The 20,920-nt window shown below is 38.7% G+C and overlaps 1 protein-coding gene across 4 annotated transcripts in view; it reads left to right on the top strand.

Annotated features, from left to right (window-relative positions):
• The first annotated feature begins 26 nt into the window (after nucleotides 1-26).
• Nucleotides 27-20,920, top strand: part of LOC309624174 (olfactory receptor 7D4-like) — an 88,729-nt gene continuing 67,835 nt past the window's right edge. Inside the window, exons 1-6 of one of the 4 annotated variants that reach the window (XM_082381959.1) lie at nucleotides 27-337; nucleotides 12,581-12,664; nucleotides 13,257-13,383; nucleotides 13,987-14,070; nucleotides 15,139-15,203; nucleotides 15,682-18,137. In XM_082381959.1, the coding sequence (XP_082238085.1) occupies nucleotides 12,635-12,664; nucleotides 13,257-13,383; nucleotides 13,987-14,070; nucleotides 15,139-15,203; nucleotides 15,682-17,031 (1,656 nt within the window). In that variant the 5' untranslated portion in view covers nucleotides 27-337; nucleotides 12,581-12,634 and the 3' untranslated portion in view covers nucleotides 17,032-18,137. The other 3 variants (XM_082381958.1, XM_082381960.1, XM_082381962.1) reach the window with 3 other exon arrangements.

Below are 20,920 nucleotides of genomic sequence, written 5' to 3'. Positions count from 1 at the left end.
CGCCTCAGTCTCTTCCGCTGCTGGCGGGTGCTTCTTGAGCCGTTTCCGGTTGGTCGTGGTCCGGCTCAAGCCGGCGTCCGGTAGGCCGGCGCGTAGGAGAGGGAAACAGGTGGAAGGAGGAATTAGAACGAGTTTGTCCCGGGCCACCCTGGGGTCTGCTTAGAGAGGCCTACGCTGCTCACTTCCGCCGCGGCCTCGGGGCCTCCCGGAACGGCCAGGTCCAGAGGCCGCTCCGGCGAAATATCGTAAGGGCGCTTCCGTGGGGTCGTTTAGGTTTCATCCTGTGCTCCCCTCTTCAAAAGCCTCCAAAGCAGCCTTCGTGATTTTTCTTCGAGAGGTAAAGAATTTTCGCCTTTAGGGTCCGTTGACTCCAGCCCCGTGTCCTCGAGTCCTCACGCACGCGGCGATTCCGGCACATGCCGGTGAGCAGTGGGGGAAAGGGCCTCCGTTTCCTTTTCTATGCAAAAAAAGAAGTTTCGTCTGAGAATTTGGCGTTATCTTTGCGCGTTCTTTATTCTTGGCGCATTACATTCAGGTAGAAATGTACTTTCATGGATGTCTATGGGGTGCGTTTTTTGTATAGAAATGTAAGTTTATATAGGCCACAGCTCTTTCTACAAAAGAGAAGCAAGGATGCCCCCTTATCTCTTCATCTGAACTTCCTAAACCTGTACCTCCCCACAAAACTTCAAAACATGGGATTCCAAGAAAAACGGATGGAGGCTTTTTTGCCCTATATCTAGGATAATTGAACTTCTGATTAACAGGATGTTTGGTGTAAGTACTGTTTCCCCATATTTTTCGTTTGAAAAGTCGTAAACCTAAATAAAATGTGAAGCTTCGGTACAATTAATGTCCGTTGAAGTAGAGTCACCCATTTTGGACATTTTGCATGTTTGCTCTCTCTCTCTAGATAAATACATTTTTTTGGTGAGCTATTCGAGGGAGTAAGCTGAAAATAAATTGCAGCCATGTATTAATACTTGACCTTTAAATACTTGGTAATGCATCTCCTAAAGATAAGGACATTGTGCTAATTAAACCACAGTACTATTATTTACCCCAAGAAAATTTAAAGTAATAGTGTCACCTTCTATCTACTCTGTGAAAACTAAAATCCTCCACATTGTTCTGAAATACACTTATGAGTGTCTTTGGATCTGAGATGCAATCAGGGTTTATATACGGCAATTTTTTTGTGTCTTTTAGTCTCCTTTAACCTAGAGCGTTGGCTGTTATTTCTCCATTATATTGATTTTTTGAAAAGTAACACGTTTTAAAAAGTCACACGTTTTGAAGTTTTTTAAAGTTGAGATATAATTGACATATATTAGTTGCAAGTGTACAACATAATGATTCAATGTTTGTATATCTATTCCGAATTAAGTCTAGTTAACATCCATCGCCATCCATAGTTACAGATTTGTGTGTGTGTGTGATGAGAACTTTGAAGATCTACTCTCTAAGCAACTTTCGAATATACAATACAGTATCATTACCCATAGTCACCATATTGTATATTGCATGTACTCAGGGCTTATTTATTTTATAACTAGAAGTTAGTACCTTTTGACCACCTTTACCCATTTATCCCATCCCACTCTCACCTCCTCTGGCAACCGTAGATCTGTCTATCCATGCATTCTAGTTTGTTTTTTTAAGGTTCTACATATAAGTGAGGTCATATGATCATATGGTATTTGTCTTTCTCTGTCTGACTTCATTTAGCATAGCGACCTCAAGGTCCATCCATGTTGTTGCAAACAGCAAGATTTCCTTCTTTTTTTATCCCATTGTGTGTGTGTGTGTTGGGTATGTATATGTGTGTGTGTGCATGCAAACACACTGTGTTTTCTTTCATTATTCATAGATTGACACTTAGGTTGCTTCCATGTCTTGGCTATTGTAAATAACATTGCATTGAACATGGAGGTACATATATCTTTTGAGTTAGTGTCTTTGTTTTCTTCACATAAATACCCAGAAGTGAAATTGCTGTATCATATCATAGTTCTATTTTTAATTTTTTGAGGAACCTCCATACTGTTTTCCCTAGTGGCAGCCCCAATTTACATTCCCACCAGCAGTGCACAAGGGTTCCCTTTTCTCCACATCCTCACGAACACTTGTTATTTGTTGTCTTTTTGATAATAACCATTCTGAGAGATGTGCTGTCTCGTTGCATTGATTTGCATTTCCCTTAATAGTAACGTTGAGCACCTTTTCACATACCTTTTGGCCATCTATGTCTCGTCTTTGAAAAAACATCTATTCAGATCCTCTGCCATTTTTAAATTGCATTATTTGTTTTTTCCTGTTGAGTTGTATGAGTTCATATATTTTGGATATTAACCCCTTAGCAGATCCATGATTTGCAAAAATTTTCTCCCATTCTGTAGATTGTCTTTTCATTTTGTTGATGGTTTCCTTTGCTGTGCAGTAAGTTTTTTACTTTCACATAGTCCCACTTGTTTATTTTTGCTTTTGGTGCCTTTGTTTTTGCTTTTGCTATTTTTGCTTTTTTTATCAAATACAAAAAACCATCTCCAAGACCAATGCCAACGGGCTTACTGCTTATGTTCTGTTCTAGGAGTTTTATGGTTTTAGGTCTTACATTCAAGTTTTTAATCCATTTTGAGTTAATTTTTGTGTATGGTGTAAGAGAGTAGTCCAGTTTCATTCTTTTGCATGTGGCTGTCCAGTTTTCCCAACATTACATGTTGAAGAGACCATCCCTTTTCCATCATATATTCTTGGCTTTTTTGTCATAAATTAATTGTATTTGTGTGGTTTTGAATTTCTGGACTCTGTGTTCTGTACCATTGATCTCTGTGTCTGTTTCTGTGCCAGTGCCATACTGTTTTGATTACTATAGCTTTGTAATACAGTTTAAATTGGGCAGCATGATGCCGTAGCTTTGTTCTTTTTTCTCAAGATCACTTTGGCTATTCAGAGCCTTTTGTGGTTCCATACACATTTTAGGATTGTGTGTTCTATTTCTGTGAAAAACGCCATTGGAATTTTGGTAAGAATTGCATTGAATCTTTATATTGCTTTGGTACAGGGGACATTTTAACAATAATTCTTCCAATCCATGAGCCACAGAATATCTTTGCTTTTATTTCTGTCTTCTCCATTTCTTTCATCTACGTCTCATACCTTTCAGTGTACAGGTCTTTCACGTCCTTGGTTAAATTTATTCCTAGGTATTTTACTCTTTCTGATGCAATTGTAAATGGATTGTTTTCTTAATTTCTCTTTCTAGTAGTTTGTTACTAGTGTATAGAAACCCAATTGATATTTTTTATAAGTTCTTGCTTCATTTATTAGCATAATTTCTTGTTTTTTCAATTTAATTTAGTTTTTAATTTATATTGGAGTCTAGTTGATTTACAATGTTGTGTTAGTTTCAGGTGTACAGCAAAGTGAATCAGTTATACATATACATATATCTCCTCTTCTTTTAGATTCTTTTCTCATATAAGTTATTACATATTGAGTAGAGTTCCCTGTGCTCTACAGTAGGTCCTTGTTGATTATCTATTTTATATATAGTACTGTGTATATGTTGATCCCAAACTCCTAATTTATCCCCCTGCCATGCAGTTGATTTTTGTATATTGATTTCACATACTACAACTTTACTGAATTCATTTATTAGTTCTAACAGATTTTGGTGGAGCCTTTTGGGTTTTCTATATATAATATCATGTCATCTGCAAAGAGTGACACTTTTACTTCTTCCTTTCTAATTTAGATGCCTTTTCTTTCTTTTTCTTGCCTAATCGCTCTGGCTGGACTTCCAATGCTATGTTGAATAAAAGTGGTGAGAATGGGTATCCCTGTCTTTTTCCTGACTTTAGAGGAGAAGCTTTCAGCTTTTCACTGTTGAATATGATGTTAGCTGTGGACTTGTGATATATGTCCTTATTATGGAGCAGCATTCCCTCCGTACCTGCTTTGTTGAGTTTTTAATCACGAATGGATATTAAATTTTGTCAAATGCTTTTTTCTGCCTTGTTGAGATTATGATATGATTTTTGTCCCTTTTTTAACTATTCTTTTTAACTTTTTAATTTTTTTTTTTTTGGTTGTACCAGGTCTTTGTTGCAGCAGGCAGGATCCTTAGTTGCAGCACATGTGCTCCTTAGTTGCTGCACGTGCGCTTCTTAGTTGCGGCTCACTGGCTCCTTAGTTGTGGCATGTGTGCTCCTTAGTTGTGGCATGTGAACTCTTAGTTGCGGCATGCATGTGAGATCTAGTTCCCCGACCAGGGATCGAACCCATGTCCCCTGCATTGGAAGGCGGATTCTTAACCACTGCGCCACCAGGGAAGTCCCCAATTTTTGTCCTTCATTCTGTTACTGTGTATCATATTGATTGATTTGCAGATATGGAACCATCCCACATCTCTGGATATATCCCACTTCATCATGGTGTATGATCCTCTTAATGTATTATTGATTTGGGTTTGCTAATATTTTGTTGAGGATTTTTGAATCTGTGTTCTTCAGGGATAGTGGCCTGTAATTTTCTTTTCTTGTAATGTTCTTGTCTGGTTATAGTATAAGGATAACACTGGTCTTATATTTGGAAGTACTCCCTCCTTCCTGTTTTTTTGGAAGATTTTGAGAAGGATTGATATTCATTCCTCTTTAAATGTTTGATGGAATTCACCAGTGAAGCCTTATGATCCTGGACTTTGGTTTGTTGGGAGGTTTTTTACTACTGATTAATCTCCTTACATGTAATCAGTCTGTTCAGATTTTCTGTCTCTTCCTGATTCACTCTTGGTAGGTTGTATGTTTCTAGGAATTTATCCATTTCTTAGGTTGTCCAGTTTTTTGGTGTACAGTTGTTCATAGCAATCTCTTATGATCCTTTGTATTTCTGTGGTATCAGTTGTAGTATCTTTTTCATATTTAATTTTGAGTCCTCTTTCTTTTTCTTGGTGAGTTAGCTAAAGGTTTGTCTTATTTTGTTTATCTTTTCAAACCTCTCAGTTTTATTGGTGTTTTCTATTTTATTTTTATTCTCTATTTCTTTGAGTTCCATTCTGATCTTTATTATTTCCTTCCTTCTACTACCTTTGGGCTTTGTTTGTCCTTCCTTTTCTAGTTTCTTGACGTGTAAAGTTAGCTTGTTTATTTGAGCATATTGATATTTCTGATTTTATTTTCATGGTGTGTTTAAATGTTTATTCTGTTTCTTGTATTTCTATCAACTGGTAATTTGATCCAGAACAACAGCTAGCACACACTTTGTCTGAAAAGGGACAGGGGACTTTCCCGGTGGTCCAGTGGTTAAGACTTGCACTTCCAATGCAAGGGGCACAGGTTCGATCCCTGGTGGGGGAACTAAGATCCCACATGCTGCAGGGCGTGACCAAAAAACAAAAAAAGAAAAGAAAAGGGACAGATAGGAAGTACTTTATGCTTTCCAGGCCACAAGGTCTCGAATTAGTCCATTCTACTTTTGTTGTGGGGAAGTAGCCATAGATCTCAGTAAACAAGTGTATATGGCTGTTTCTCCATAAAACTTTATTCACAAAAAAAGGCCTGTGAGTCATAGTTTGTCACTTACTTTTTGGTCTGCAGGCTTCAAAAGATCATTTACAAAATATATCATAGATGATGTTGTATATCTTAAGTTGTATTTCATCAGGAAGACCTAGATTTATATCATTCTTCTGTTAGTGATGCTACATTTGATTACTTAAGGTAATGATCACCAGAGACCTGTATTTTAAAGGTAAACTACTTTTCTTCTTGAATAAGAAAGTAATATGTAGGGTAATATTTTGACACTCAGAATATCTTGTTTTCTAAGAACCTTTACCAATTATTCTGGCATCTGTGATTTAGCACTACTAACAGTGATCCTCTGCGTATGTTGTTTCACGTTTGTAGAGGTGTATCTTCAGGACTAGATTTTAAGGTTGGGTTTCTAGGTCAAAGGGCCAAAACACGGTTAATTTTTCTGGGTATATAAGTCCCTTCCATAAATCTTGTGCCATTTGGTAGTTTCCAAATCAACATTAAAATAGGATTAAAATTATTCTGGAGAAACATAAGGAACACATTTTAGTTTTGACTTCAAGGCACTTGTTTTCAAAAATGATATCCAGGGAATTCCCTGGTGGTCCAGCGGTTAGGACTCCATGCTTCCACTGCTGGGGGCCTGGGTTCAATCCCTGGTCAAGGAAACCAAGATCCCACAAGCTGCGAGATGAGGGGAAAAAAAAAAAAAGTCGATATCCAGTCCACTTTCTTCCTAAGAGTACTCAAATACGTTTTCAGAAGTACAGTGTTTTGATTTGTATTGTGCACAGACATTTTATATGATTCCTATTTCATTTTGTGTTGTAGTTTTTTGTTTGTTTTACTTCAATTTGTGCATATCTATGCTGTAACATTAGTGTGGGGATTGGCAATTCTGACAGTCCACCTAATGAGCTAGGCTGTCTTCGAGAAATAAGGAAACAATGGAGATCAAAATAAGGATAGTATTGCTTCTATGGGGTTTACAGTTTATTTAGGAAGACATTTTAAGTGATTGTTGGCAAGTTTGTTATCTGGACATAATAATGGCTTAATATGAGGGGAGAAGATATATTGGGAGGTGTTGATATTTAAGTTGAGAATGAAAGCATGGATATGACTTAGCTAATCAGGTTGTTTAGCTAAGGTGAAGAGGTGTAGAATGAATGAGAACATTTCAGATGAAGGAACTTCATGAGCAAAATTCCAGAGAAGTTGCGAATTCAGTGTATTTCCTAAGGTGAAGAAAGTGGGTTGTCTGAAGCAGAGCAGAACCAGAGAGTGTTGGGAGGTATATTGGAGAGTGGGGGACAGGGCCAAGGGAATTACTTACTCTGAATTATATTCTAAGGCCATGGGAAACTTAGGAAATATTTTAATCAAAGGAGTAATTTGAATCTACTTACAACTCCTAGTTTGAGAATGGTCTTCAGAAAGTGTGAGAGTGAATGCATGGAGTCAACCTAGAAGCTTATGATAAATAAGCTTTAAAACACGATGGTGGTAAATTACAATTGGATTATTATTATGGAAAAGGAAATAAATGAAATGATTTGAGAGTTTTATAGAAGGTAAAATTGAGAGAATTTTACTTGATGAAGTTATTCCTTCATCTGTTGATTTACTAAAGGATATATTATAGTCAGTGCTTGAATGATTAAGACATAGTGAAGAAAACTGAATTCCTCACATTTGTTCACAGACTTCCAGATATAGTTTCCTAAAGACTAAATGGTAATGTTAACCTCTAACACCTTATGTATAAAATTAAAATGGGGAAGAGATAGAAATGAATCGTTAGTTTATATAAATAAACATATGCATTAAATAAATGCATGCATATAATAAGCAAAGAGAAAATGTGCAAAACTACTACGGTTCTTGTTTCTCTAATTGGTCTTGAGGTTGTGGTTGACATCCATGGGTTACTTCTTCAACAATCAGTTTCACATTTCCCTTGCCCTCAATGAGACCCTCACCTGGTCTGGGTTATGTACCTGGTGGAGTGACCCAAATGTTCATTCCCAGGCACACAACTGTAGTGTTAGCTGGATCATCCATGGAAAAGGGAAGTCCATATTGTTGAGCCCACAGATAGGCTTCATCTCCATTAGCATGCCCATTTGGTTCATGGACCCATTGAGGAAACACTGTTTTGGCTGGGAAAAGTAATCGACATCTATGGACTGCATCATTTTGTCCACCTGATTATTAATAGTCTTATTTATAGTGGATTGCTCTTGGTGGACATTCATATAGGGCACAAATAACTTTACAGTCTATGTGCATTCAGAGACATCCTTTCATATACCTTTTCCCAGACTACTTTTCTTGTCATCAACCTTCCAATCTTGTTCCATTCACATCTTTGACTCTACAGTCAAATGATTGACAACTGTTTGTGAATCAATGTGTATCCATACATATGGCTGTTTTTCACTCCAGACCTAGCGACAGCCAAATATACTGCTTGAATTTCTGCCACTGGGAAGATTTTTAATTACTACTGCCTTTCAGGGTCATTCCTTCAGTAAGGATATAGAGCTTCAGCTCTAAACTTCCAGGTGTAACTAGCTTACTATGCAGACCCATCTATAAACCAGGTTTTGTCTCAGCCAGCTGGGTGTAAGGAATACCACAGGAAGCCATAGACATGGACTGAGGAAGAGGAGGTAGTGCAACTGTACTCAGGTGTTGAAAGAGCCTGGCAGCCTATCATACAATTTACTTGCACTCACTGGAACTGCCTGAGCTTAATCCCTTAGGAACTCCTAGGAGTTTACATGTTCACCAAACTCTTTTGATACACATTTGCAGAGTTGGGGTTATTTTGTATGTAAGCTGTTTTCTCCTACCTTATGTGGCATACTGTCTTGTCCCCTTGGATTTTGCACTAGTTGTGTGTCCAGAGGCAACGGCAGGTAATTGTGGTGGGTCTCAAGAATGAGCATTCCTTCCAAGGCATCTGCTGTAAGTGAGATTATCACACATTCGTCAAGCAGAGGAAGGCTAGTATCTTCAGAAACCTAAGAGCAAGCTACTTCCCTGATAAGGGAGGCTCAGAGTGTCTTGGGGGTTCAATATTGTGTCATCAGGGTCCCCGTAGATGTCCCCATTTCAAGTTTCCTGTCTCATTCTTCCCTGATCAGTGCCTCATTTTCACATGAAAAAGTACGTGAGACTGACTTTTAAGTATGGTTGAATACTTGAACTCTGCATTTGATTTTTAGCAATATCTTTCCCATGTGACCACATGAAATGAGTTTTTAACCTGTCATGGAATCTCTGGTTTCAGACTTTGACTTGAGATAGCAGATCTGAGCTTGTCATTGTCTGGGCAACTACACTCAAAAGAATCCATCTCTTACCACAACCATTATAATCACCGTTATTTTTGTACCGTTAAGTGTAGTATTCACCTGGTCTCCCAAGGCAAGAGCTGTACCATAATCATCATAGGTGATAGCTTGACAGTTGTAATTCTGTGAATGTCTTTCCCATTGGCAAGGCTTTTAGCTCTATGCTTGAGTCCAAAGGTTTGACCAAACATATCCCAAAATGTCATCTTTACTACTTTGTCTCCAGGGATCACCTATTTTCACTATTGTGTATAAGTCTGCATGAAATGAAGAGACAGAAATCATACTTTGATTTAAACAGGAAAAGTATAGTATAAAGTTGTAAAGAGAATTCTGTCATATATCCTAGAGTTCATGGAGAGTACCTAAGGAAGGCCAAACTTATAGTGGGGCCCTCTCCCCAAGATTGATTTCAGACCTTGTTAGAGAAGGTATCATGGCAACCCATTGAATGTGAGGAAATTTGCTAGGTTGCCAGGGCCAGAACTAGTTAACAGTCACTGGGCAAGGAGGAAGCTCCCCTCTGGAATGCAGGCAAGCCATGACTGGTATGTAGATGTGGAGAGGGAATTGGGGTGCCACTGCCAGTGCAGGACCTAGAGCACTAAGTGTCCACGCAAGGAGGCTGTGGGAAACAAGTGACAGGTGTGCAGATAAGCCGACGCTGGTGTGAGTGCTTGAAAGAAGATGGTGTTCCTCCCACCCTTACATTCTTAGAGTAATCAAATATATTTCTGAAAACAGATATATGTTGTGTTATGAACAGTTATTTAGGTATAATCTAGGTGTATTTGAAGAGTGATGTGAAGGAGCTCCACTCTGTCAGTCACCAGTCAGTGGGTGCCTTTGGTGTGCCAGACACCGTGCCACTCTTTGTACTGGCAGACACTGGCATCCAAAACAGATACAGTGCTACCAATGATATGCCAGAAAAAGAAACTCTCCCCAAAAAAGCTGATCCTAATGTCAGACAATGTTGTCAAGAAGCATTACTACAGATACAGAGATCATGATAAACAAATCTGTTTCTCCAAAAATATAAAAAATCAAATGTGTATCCACTCAATAATATTGTTGTTTGCAAGTACATAAAGCATTACTTGAAAGAAGTAGAAGAAGAACTAAACAATTTCAAAATTCTAGTGGGAGATTTTAATGTATTTTGCCCATAGTTTCACTAAACAGTACACGAAAAATCAGTTAGGACCTACATTTGAAAATGCTGTATTAACTGCCTAATATACATATATAGCATAATGTATCTAGTAACAATGAAATCAGAAAGTGCTTGTCTGAGCGCAAGAAGTAAGGAATGGATGGAAAGGGACAAGAAGGCTTTCCAGGGAAATAAATATGTTCTGTTCTTGTTTAGGCTGGTGATTATACAAGTATATGCAATTATCAAAATTCATCCATTAAATACTTAAGATCTGTGTATTTGATTAGACATTAATTATATCCAACTACAAAATAAACAGAAAAATAAAACATTTTAGCAGATACCGCCTCACTAAACTTACTCAGCCTAAGGACTCCTGGTTTGAGACCCCTAGTAGTAAGTACAGTTACAGGGGAGTCTAGACACATGATTTTTTTTGACCTCATGTATGTATGAGTTTTAGTCTTCTCTACTGAAGAATAAGGACTGTGGGGACAGTGAGGATGAATATGGTTCATAGGTTCATAGGTAATAAACTGTGGAACTTCCATTGTCATCATTCGTATACCGTTTTGTAGACCAGCATTTGGCCTGGTGGTCTGTGTTTGATATATTAAAGGTTATTGATATTTAACAAAAAGAAGTTAACTTTTAAATACAGAATGTTAAAAGACAAGAAACATGAAGAAAGTCTGTGGAAGAAGTAAATAAAGATAAAAGCAAAATTTTCAGTTCCATAAAAAAGGAACTGAAAAATAATATGAAAAGGTGATTGTCTGAAAAGATTCATAAAATAGACAAATGTTGGGCTAAGTATGACAGGGCCTTGCTCCTTGTCCAAGGCAAGGAGAGAGTACAGACCTGTTTGATTTGAGTGTTTCCAAACGGAGACCCATGGAGGCTTCCCAGTACGTTTATGTATTCTGAATTATTTTGTAAAAAGTTTGATAAATTTTTTTCTAATCTTTTTGGACCAAGTGTGGAAGACCTAATGATTTCCCCTTTCTTTCTTTATCTGGCCCAGGAACTAACAGAATATATGTGGGGTGTGTGTGTGTGTGTGCGCGTGTGTGTGTAGGATACCCTTTATTTTTTTTACCTGCTTGATTGTTCTCCCATGTTACTAATGAATTGATATATCAATTATTAGTTTATTGTCTATCTTCCCTAATAAGAATGGTGGATATTTAATGCCTAGAATATTTTCTGTATATGTTACTGCTCTCAACTGATTGCCTAGCACAAAGTCACTGAAAGAAAGGAATAATCCAGTGATAAGAACTAAAGGAGGCCTAGAGCTTCAAACTTCTCCAACATCCATCAAGAGAAGCTCAAGGATGTTGACCGAATAGAATGTTTTATTTTTTCCCTTCGTAAGCCCAGCAGCAGCCTACACCAGTGCTTTTCCAATACAAATATAATGTATAGATCACGTATATAATGAAAATATTTTCAGTACCCACAATAAACAAAAATGAAGATTACTTATATGAATATATTTTATTTTATCCCATATATATTAAAATATTACTTAAACATTTAGTCAATTTAAAAATTGAGATATTTTACATTTTTTTCATTTGAAGGGTTTTAAATTTACTGGACACTAAATTTTTATCATATACACTTAATTTCTGCTTAGAGCATACATAATTTACAGTTGAAAAAGTAGATTCCAATATTCAAGTTGTTCCAAACATATAGGTAAGCTGTAAGCTCCTAATGAGATATCTGGTACATAATGTCCTCAATGAATAATAATTGATGTTACTGATATTTTTGTTGTAGAGCATACTCTTTTAGTAACTATGTTATCTACATAGAAAGAGCTAATTTATGATGTTGTGTGTGAGATAACTAATATTTGTTGATTAATGATTGATATGAAGCAGGACTCCAGGTAACCCGATCTCCAGGGGGATGGAGATGTCCCTGTCCATTTGTATTCATAAGCTGCCTGACATGATCTTGACATCAAAGAAAGGAATTTTCAGGCAAATTTCACCATCATTGCAACATGACAGCTATATGTCCCATGAGAAGTCCTTGTTAATGTCCTTTTTCAGAGACTCTACTTTAGGATCTGCCAGTCCTTTGGTCTGGGCCTGAGCAGTCATGCTTCTGGTTCATCTAGGAATTGCTGAAGGGAGCCAGATAATGCTGTTCTCTAACTCGGCTTTCTGGTATACGCATTTAGGTAGAGTTGCTGCATAATCTTATTTGTGTATTTTATTGCCTTGACAAATGAAGAGTCACATTACTCAGGTCTTAAAGTTCCTTCCCTGCAAAATGAACCCATTACTCTTTTCCTGATGGGCAGCATGGCTCACCATCCCCTTTTCTGGCTCCAGGTGAGACAGGACTACTCTGGCATTTCACAGCAGTGATGTGTATATATGTGAGATTTCTTGAGTGTGCAAGGATAATTGGGAATTTCGAGCTAGAGTTGAATGACTTCCAGGCAGTGACTGTGGGAATTATGATCATCTCTGGGTACTCATGCCTTCTTTCTTTTCTCCTAGGTGTTCTAAGGACCCTTTCAGCTTCCTGAGGAAAAGATAGAGGCAGAAAGGATAATGGCTGAGTGTTTGAGAAGTTGTTCTCGGGTAAGAAGAAAGTCTCTCCTTCTAAAAAATGAGCTACTGTATCCACCAGATGGACACATTCTGTCTTGGTAGACCTGTGTCCAGAGCTTCTTAAAGAAATAAAGCCACTGCAGGACTCAGTCCCTGATGAATTCCCTTCCTAAGTGGAGGCTCATACTGGTGACACATTACCCTGAATAATCTCAGTATTTCAGTAATGACCTCCTAATCTTGCCTCTCATGATGGTGACTGCATATTTTTTGTTTTGCTTGGCGCTCTTACACAGTAAGAAAGATGACTGTGCATTTCTCAAAGAATGTATTCATTCATCAGCGTTTACAAGTGCTTCCAGTTGGCTTAGGACTATGCTACAGGAGAGAAACAAAACACTTTAAGGCTCATTCTATTGAGATAAGTTCATGTATTACACGTTCCATTAGAGCTGTAGCTGAAGGATATCAATCATGAGTGAGTGTAGATAGAAGAGAACCTAGGACCAGTGTGTCCTGGGGGAGATGATGAGAGACCTTGAATCATGGGTCACCCGTCTCCAGTCCTTACCATTGGTGGAGGGCTTACTTTACTGAAGCTAGTATGTATGTGATGGTTTAGGACTCAGTGACCTTTGCTGATGTAGCTGTGGACTTCACCCAGGAAGAGTGGACGTTACTGGACCCCTTTCAGAGGAACCTATACAGAGATGTGATGCTGGAGAACTACAAGAACCTGACCACAGCAGGTAAGGCTGCCATCATTCCTGTAGCCTCTTAGGGAACAGATATATGTGATGCACTTACTGTGTTGCAGCATGGGTGATGTTACATATGAATATAATGGAAACTAACAGACACTGTTCTTCACGTGAATGGGTTTTAATTCGGTTGGCATCTGAAAATGTGCTTCTAGGACTAACATTATCACCATCGCTCTTAGAAATGTGCATTCTCAGACTCCACCTTTCACCTACTGAATGAAACTGCGGCATTGGGACCCAGTCATCTGTGTTGTGACAGACACTGGACTTGGTTCTCATGGACACCAAAGTTTGACACTCATTGGTATATTGGTTTCTCCATGTGAATGAACATCTTTTTTTGCACTTACTTTGTTTCCTGTATCGAAAAAAGTCTTAAGCTTTGTAATTGTTTATATCAATCTGAATGTGGGCTTCAGGGACCAGAGAGAAACAGTCTTTGTGGAGAACAGAAGGAGGTGAATTTCCTGTTTTATCTTTTCTGAAATAGTTTTACCACAGTTTTAGACATATAGGAGCTGATTCAATGGACAGTTTCTTCTATTTTTCTGGAGCTTCTTTCATTAATTTATCTTTCCTCATAAACAGGGTATCAATCATTGAAACCCACTCTGATCTCTTGGTTGGAACAAGATGATTTGAGGACAGTGGAAAGAAGAGGAGTCCTCCAAGGTGAGTGATTCCTGATCAATGAAAATTTCAGTGTCTTTGGAATAATGATGAGGAAACTTGTTAAGATGTGCTTTCTCACAGAAGGCTGAGGTCACTGGTCTCTGATGTTTCAGGATATATTCAAGTTGTCATACGTACATACTTCACATTTACTCACAATTTCTTATGAGCTCATAAAATGGCTTGTTCTTTTTTTTTAATATAATTTTATTGGAGTATAGTTGATTTACAATGTTATGTTAGTTTCAGGTGTACAGCAAACTGATTCAGATATATATATATATATATATATATATATTCTTTTTCAGATTCTTTTCTCATATAGGTTATTACAGAATACTTAGTAGAGTTCCCTGTGCTATACATTAGGTCGTTGTTATCTATCTTATATATAGTAGTGTGTGTATGTTAATCCCAAGCTCCCGATTTATCCCTCCCTCCCACATTTCCCCTTTGGTAACCATAAGTTTGTTTTTGATATCTTTAAGTCTGTTTCTGTTTTGTAAATGAGTTCATTTGTATCATTTTTTTAAATTAGATTCCACATATGAGTGATATCATATGATATTTGTCTTTCTCTGTCTGACTTACTTCACTTAATATGATAATCTCTGGGTCCATCCATGTAACTGCAAATGACATTATTTCATTCTTTTTTACAGCTGAGTAATATGCTATTGTACATATGTACCACATCTTCTTTATCCGAAATGGCTTGTTCTGTTTCTTTTTTTAACTTTATCATTTTGATGTAGGCTATTTTTCCAAACATTCCTCTTTTCCTTCACTGATAATATTCAGGTTTTTTTCCGCATCATATTTAATTTTCATAGAATTGTTTTTAATCAGGTACTGAATTTTGACTCTGCATTCCTATCATTGTTAAATATTTGGCATAGCCAAACTCCTCAAATCTAGTATGTATGTATTGATATTTTTAACATCTTTAATTTGGAAGCCAATACAAACGAGTATTATTATTTTTAACTCCTTCAGCCTCCTGTTTCCTTCTACAAACTCTTATATTTGTTATTCTTTTTTTATGGTAAATGCAACTTAAAACGAAAGGCTCAGCAATTCAGCAGGATAATCTTGGGGGAGAAACATCTGTTGAGATGGAAACAGTAACATTGGTAAGTTTAAAACATCATATTTCTCTTTTTCCACATTCAGAAAAGAAAGGGAATTTCATTTATAGCATGAGCACAAGTGATAGATGTTTGCAATAGGTGGCAGTCACCCAGGGGAGAGCAATGTCTATGGTGAGATACTCTGAATAGGATGAATTTGGGGATATCCTAAACCTAGCTTGATACTTATTGCTTCAGAGTTCCCATAAGTCCTCATTTCCACATATGTAACAGGACACTTGAGATTTTACAACAATCCATGAAGCTGTACAGGATTATTTGAAGGTTGGAGTAGATGGAACATCATTCTGGCAGAAGGATTCCATCATTCAACTTGAAATAAATCAACAGGGCAGAGGTGTATGAATGTAGTAGAAGTGGTCATCTTCATCGTTGTAATGATGTTTCAAGTTTGAGATGAGTAGGATCAATTAATGAGTCTGAGCAATCTTTGCATCATCATTCATCTATCCATCCACAGGCAAGAATCCACAATGGATGGAAACTCTGTAATTGTGAGCAATATAGGAAAGACTTCAGTGAACACTTGAGCCTTAGGACAGGCAGGAGAACTCAAAATGGAGGTAACACTTACGAGCATAATGAGTATGGAAAAGGCTTCCTTACTCTGCAGAAGAAAACCTCTACGGTTGCGAAGCATTTTGTGTTTAATCACTGTGGGAAAGCCATCATCCTGACTCCAAATATTGTGAACGGGAAAACCAGTGTGGGAGAGAAAGCCTTGGAATGCAGTGATGGTGAGGAAGCTTGTGTGAATCAGCCTTCTCTTCAGGCACAAGTAGTAACTCAGAATGGGGAAAAACGCTGTGAACAGAGGGAACATGGGAGAGCTTCTGTTCACTCCACAAGGCGTGGTATACCTCTACGAAATCACACCACAAAAAAAAGTTATGAATGTAAGGAGTGTGGGAAAGTCTACAAATATCATATATCCATTAAAATTCACATGGGAACCCACAATGGAGAGAAACCCTATAAATGTAAGGAATGTGGGAAAGCTTTCGTTATAGCTTATGAACTTAAGAGGCATATAAAATCTCATACTGGAGAAAAGCCCTTTATATGTAAGGAATGTGGGAAAGCCTTCATTAGAGCTGATCACCTTAGGAGCCATATAAAATCTCATACTGGAGAGAGGCCCTTTATATGTAAGGAATGTGGGAAAGCCTTCATTAGAGCTTATCACCTTAGGAGCCATATAAAATCTCATACTGGAGAGAGGCCCTTTATATATAAGGAAAGTGGAAAATCCTATTTTTATCCCTTATTCCTTAATGATCACATGCAAAATCATAGTGAAATAAAAGTACATAAATGTAGGGAGTGTGGGAAAGCCTTCCTAACTTCCTATAGACTTAAAGAACATATAAAATCTCATAGTGAAGAGAGGCCTTTTCCATGTGAAAAATGTGGAAAATTCTTTAAAAGTTCTTCATATCTTAAGATTCACAATCGAATTCACACTGGAACAAAACCATATAAATGTACGGAATGTGGTAAAGCCTTCATGAGGCCTTTTGTACTTACTGAACATATGAAAACTCATGCTAGAAAGTTTTTATGTGAAGATTGTGGAAAATTTTTTGTCAGATCTCAGTTTAGGGACCATAGAAAATCTCACATTGGAGAGAGGCCCTTTCTATGTGATCAGTGTGGAAAAACCTTTAAACATTCCTTATACCTTCATCGTCACAAGACAATTCACTCTGGAATAAAACCTTACAAATGTGAGAAATGTGGGAGAGCCTTCACTTGGAAATCAGACCTTTCTAAACATGTCCAAACTCATGGTGGAGAGAAAGAAACCTGAGGATGTAAACAATGTGAGAAATCCTTCAGTTATTCCAATTCCTCAGGAAAAACTCACCCTCTAGCAAAATCCTGTAAATGAAGAATATGTGAGAAAGCCTTCAATTCTCTTAGTTCGTTTGTCTTGAAAGAAATCACTTTGTCTAACTGATGTCAGGTATGTGGGAAAGCCCTCAGTGGCCCTGATACACTTGACGTGAAAAGAGCACACTGGAGAGATGGTCTTCAAGCATAAGGAATGTGGGAAAGCCATCCATCTCACAACCCAGCCTGTTAGGACTCACAGTGAAGCCATACTATTAAGAAACATGGAAAGCACTTTACTGTTTGCTAGGGGAAATATATATTCCCTAAATATGGGAGATCTTGCAATGCAGAGGAACTCTACTGATATAAGATTTCTGGAAAACTGTACATCTCTTGAGTACTTTGATGATCACTTGTGATCTCGCTGTGGAGAAGAATATTAGGAATGTGAGAAATATTGTTGAGTCATCATTTTTTTCCATTAGATTGTTGCTCATGCTTAATAAACATGGGGTGATTCACAGGCCAGAGAAACGGAGTGTAGTAAATATGGGAAATGCTACCCTGAGTCTGAAATCTTAGGGTTTCTGAGAAAGGATAGTGTTCCAGGTGGTCCCAAAGATCTATTTTGAACATTTGTCATTTGGCCGTGACCTTTCCTGGGCAGTGATACGTCTTCCCCTCATCATCAGGCCAGGCCAGTCTAGTTGCTACATTTTCCAGGTCACAACCTGGCCAAAAGTGGGCCTACAGGATTCACACTTAATCCTCTTTGGACCCCCTGGTTTTTCCTGTTGGATGGACCTGGTCTTATATTGTGAAGACAGGAACTGCTTGACTATGTATGAGGCTCACCAAGTCCATCTACATCAAGTCCCAATGGCCAAAGTGGAGGATATAGTACATCTCTGTAAATCTTGTAAAGATGGCCTTGTCCTCTCTCACACCTGATCCTTTCAGGGTCAGGGTCAAGCATGGGATGAGTGGAGAGGAAGTGAGATTTCATCTACTAATGTGAGACACCCTGATTTCCTGAGCTTTGTGGGAGAACCAACACCCCAACACCTGTGGAGGACATTCAACCTCAGGCCTTGCAGGAAGAGGGTGAGAGCAATGATTGTTCCTTTTCACCCCTATATTCAGCTCCACACCCATGCAAAAGAATCATGTCATGTGTCTGGATCAAGCAACGTCTGCTGTAGGTGACATGTCCTCCCTCTGGGTTTGTCCTCCAATCCAAGTGCTTGAAAAGTGAAAAACTCATGTGACTGGCTGTTCCTGATAATGTGCGCTGCTTGATGCCGTGAGTGGCAGTTCCTGAAGGTGGGCTTTGGGTTCAGACACAGACAAATGACTAGTACACCTATTATTCCTCTTAAAGGTGGCTTTACGGAGGTTCATCTCTCCTCAGCTACTCCCCCATCTTTGTCACCACTGGGAATTACAGAAATTGAACAGGATCTGTCAGGATTTTTTATTGGCTCAATTCTACTAGCTGTCAGTAATGTCCTCAGTACAGGTGTACCAACCGCACCATTATTGCCACCAGAACTAGCCAGTCCCTCATTTATGTGCCACCAATGAACCCAGCTACTGCATTACCAGGTCTGATGCATTTACCAGCAGGTATGCCTAACCTCTGCACCCTCCCCATTCTTAAGCTTCCTGCACCCCACATCATGCCAGGTGTCAGTTAGCCAGAACCCAGCTTCTGCCTTCCTAGGACTTTATCTAATAATAAAAACCTCATTTCAGCCTCTGATGAAAGATTACACAGTTCTCATGCTCGAGCAGCCTTGGGTTACATCATGTATAGCCAATCAGGGTACAGCTTTTTTTTTTTTTTTAAAGTATTTATTTATTTATTTGGTCCTGCTGGGTCTCAGTTGTGGCAGGTGGGCTCCTTAGTTGTGGCATGCAAACTCTTAGTTGTGGCATGCATCTGGGATCTAGTTCCCTGACCAGGGATTGAACCTGGGCTCCCTGCATTGTGGGCGTGGAGCCTTAACCACTGCACCACCAGGGAAGTCACCAGGGTGCAGCTTCTTGATGACACTTTCTTGAGGCTAATCAAACCATTGTAATGATAATCCAAATCAAGCTTAAAACAAAGCCTGGACTGGAATTAACCTCTGAACCTTCATTTATACATATTTATATGTGGAGTAATGTGTCATGTTTGGTTCTTTTTTGTGTATGCATATTGCTATTTGGCCTATCTGTTGACCTCTTTAATTATTGGCAGTGACACTGAATTATCAGCAGGTTAGTCTTAACTCCCTTGAATGCAGTGTAATGGATTACATACTAGCCCTGGATGACATTCTGATTTTCTGAAATAAGACCTATATTTCCAGCAGAATTTGTTGCATTTGCCTGAGTCTGAGACCTCATGGGTCATGTTAGAGGTTTAAATGCAGGTTGGCCTTATTCTGCTGCTTGGATTCCTAGTGATAGTGTCATCAACAAGTGCTCACTGAGATCCATGAAGCAGATTTCGTCCCAACTCTTGTTCTTTAGTGGTTGACAAGGTGTCATTTTCATGTGAAAATTCTCCAAAAGTCAAGTTGATGTGTGAACCAGGAGCTTGCTGAAGATCCTCCTCCGTGCATCGCTCTTGCTTCTGCTGATCATGTTGTACATGTGAATACAAGGCTGTGATCCCTTTTTTTCTCAGAATTGAGAAATGCAGTGAGGGAAGTGGAAAGATGAGATCATCTCTCCCATTGAGACAACAAGCAGGCTTGGTTACTACTGCAAAGAAACTGAAATAAATTCCACAACCTCAGCATTCCTCTCCTGTAAGACAACCCAATGTAGTACAGACTCGACATGGGCCCTCTGTGTCACCCCTGAGAGACTCAGGGACAAAGGGACAAAGGGAACCAATACAAACAGGCTAACTTTCCTTGGAGGAAGGGAATAATCAAGTCACTGGTCCAACAGTTTTGGTGATGGAGACGTGGCTTCCTGGAAGAGGCAGAACAGTAGTGGCCAGGCTGGGTGGAAAGACAGAAAAGCATCTGGAATCCAGTAATGACAGCTCTTCCCCAGACATTTGCCCATGTTTGGGGCAAGAAGAGGGGACAAGGATACCTGCTGTCCTACTTCTTAATGAGGCTCAACAGTAAGTGTATCAGTAGTTATATCAGTTTGCTTTTCCTTAATTTCTCAATCTTATACTACGCTTAATTTTTTTTTTAATTTTTGATTTATTTTTTGGCTGCATTGGGTCTTCGTTGCTGTGCTCAGGCTTCCTCTAGTTGCAGCAAGCGGGGGCTACTCTTCGTTGCTGTGCGTGGGCTTTTCATTGCAGTGGCTTCTCTTGTTGCAGAGCGTGGGCCTAGGCCCACGGGCTTCAGTAGTTGCAGCATGCAGGCCCTAGACTGCGCAGGCTTCAGTAGTTGTGGCACATGGGCTCAGTAGTTGTGGCTCGAGGGCTCTAGGGCACAGGCTCAGTAGTTGTGGCGCACGGGCTTAGTTGCTCCAGGGCATGTGGGATCTTCCCGGACCAGGGATCAAACCCATGTCACCTGCATTGGCAGGTGGATTCTTAACCACTGTACCACCAGGGAAGTCCTATGCTTAATTTTTTAATGTCACTTTATACACAGAAGTTATGTGGACTTTAAAAATACCTACGTTTTTGCTATCCAATCTTAAAATCCTTTTCTTTTACTTGGAGCATTTACTGTATAATATAATAAATTACTAATAAATTTGGGTTTGTGTGTATCATCTTAGTTTTCCCATATTTATCTCATTTTCCATCTTTCTCTACATTGTTAGTGTATTTTCATGCAGATGATTTAACTGTCGATGATTGAAATTTATATGCTCCACTACTTTTCCTTTAGTTGCTA

Source organism: Balaenoptera borealis (genome assembly GCF_965194805.1).
Source record: "Balaenoptera borealis genome assembly, chromosome: 2".
NCBI lineage: Eukaryota > Metazoa > Chordata > Mammalia > Artiodactyla > Balaenopteridae > Balaenoptera > Balaenoptera borealis.
The sequence above is the reverse complement of the archived record's forward strand: the minus strand, read 5'-3'. Positions and strand labels throughout refer to the sequence as shown.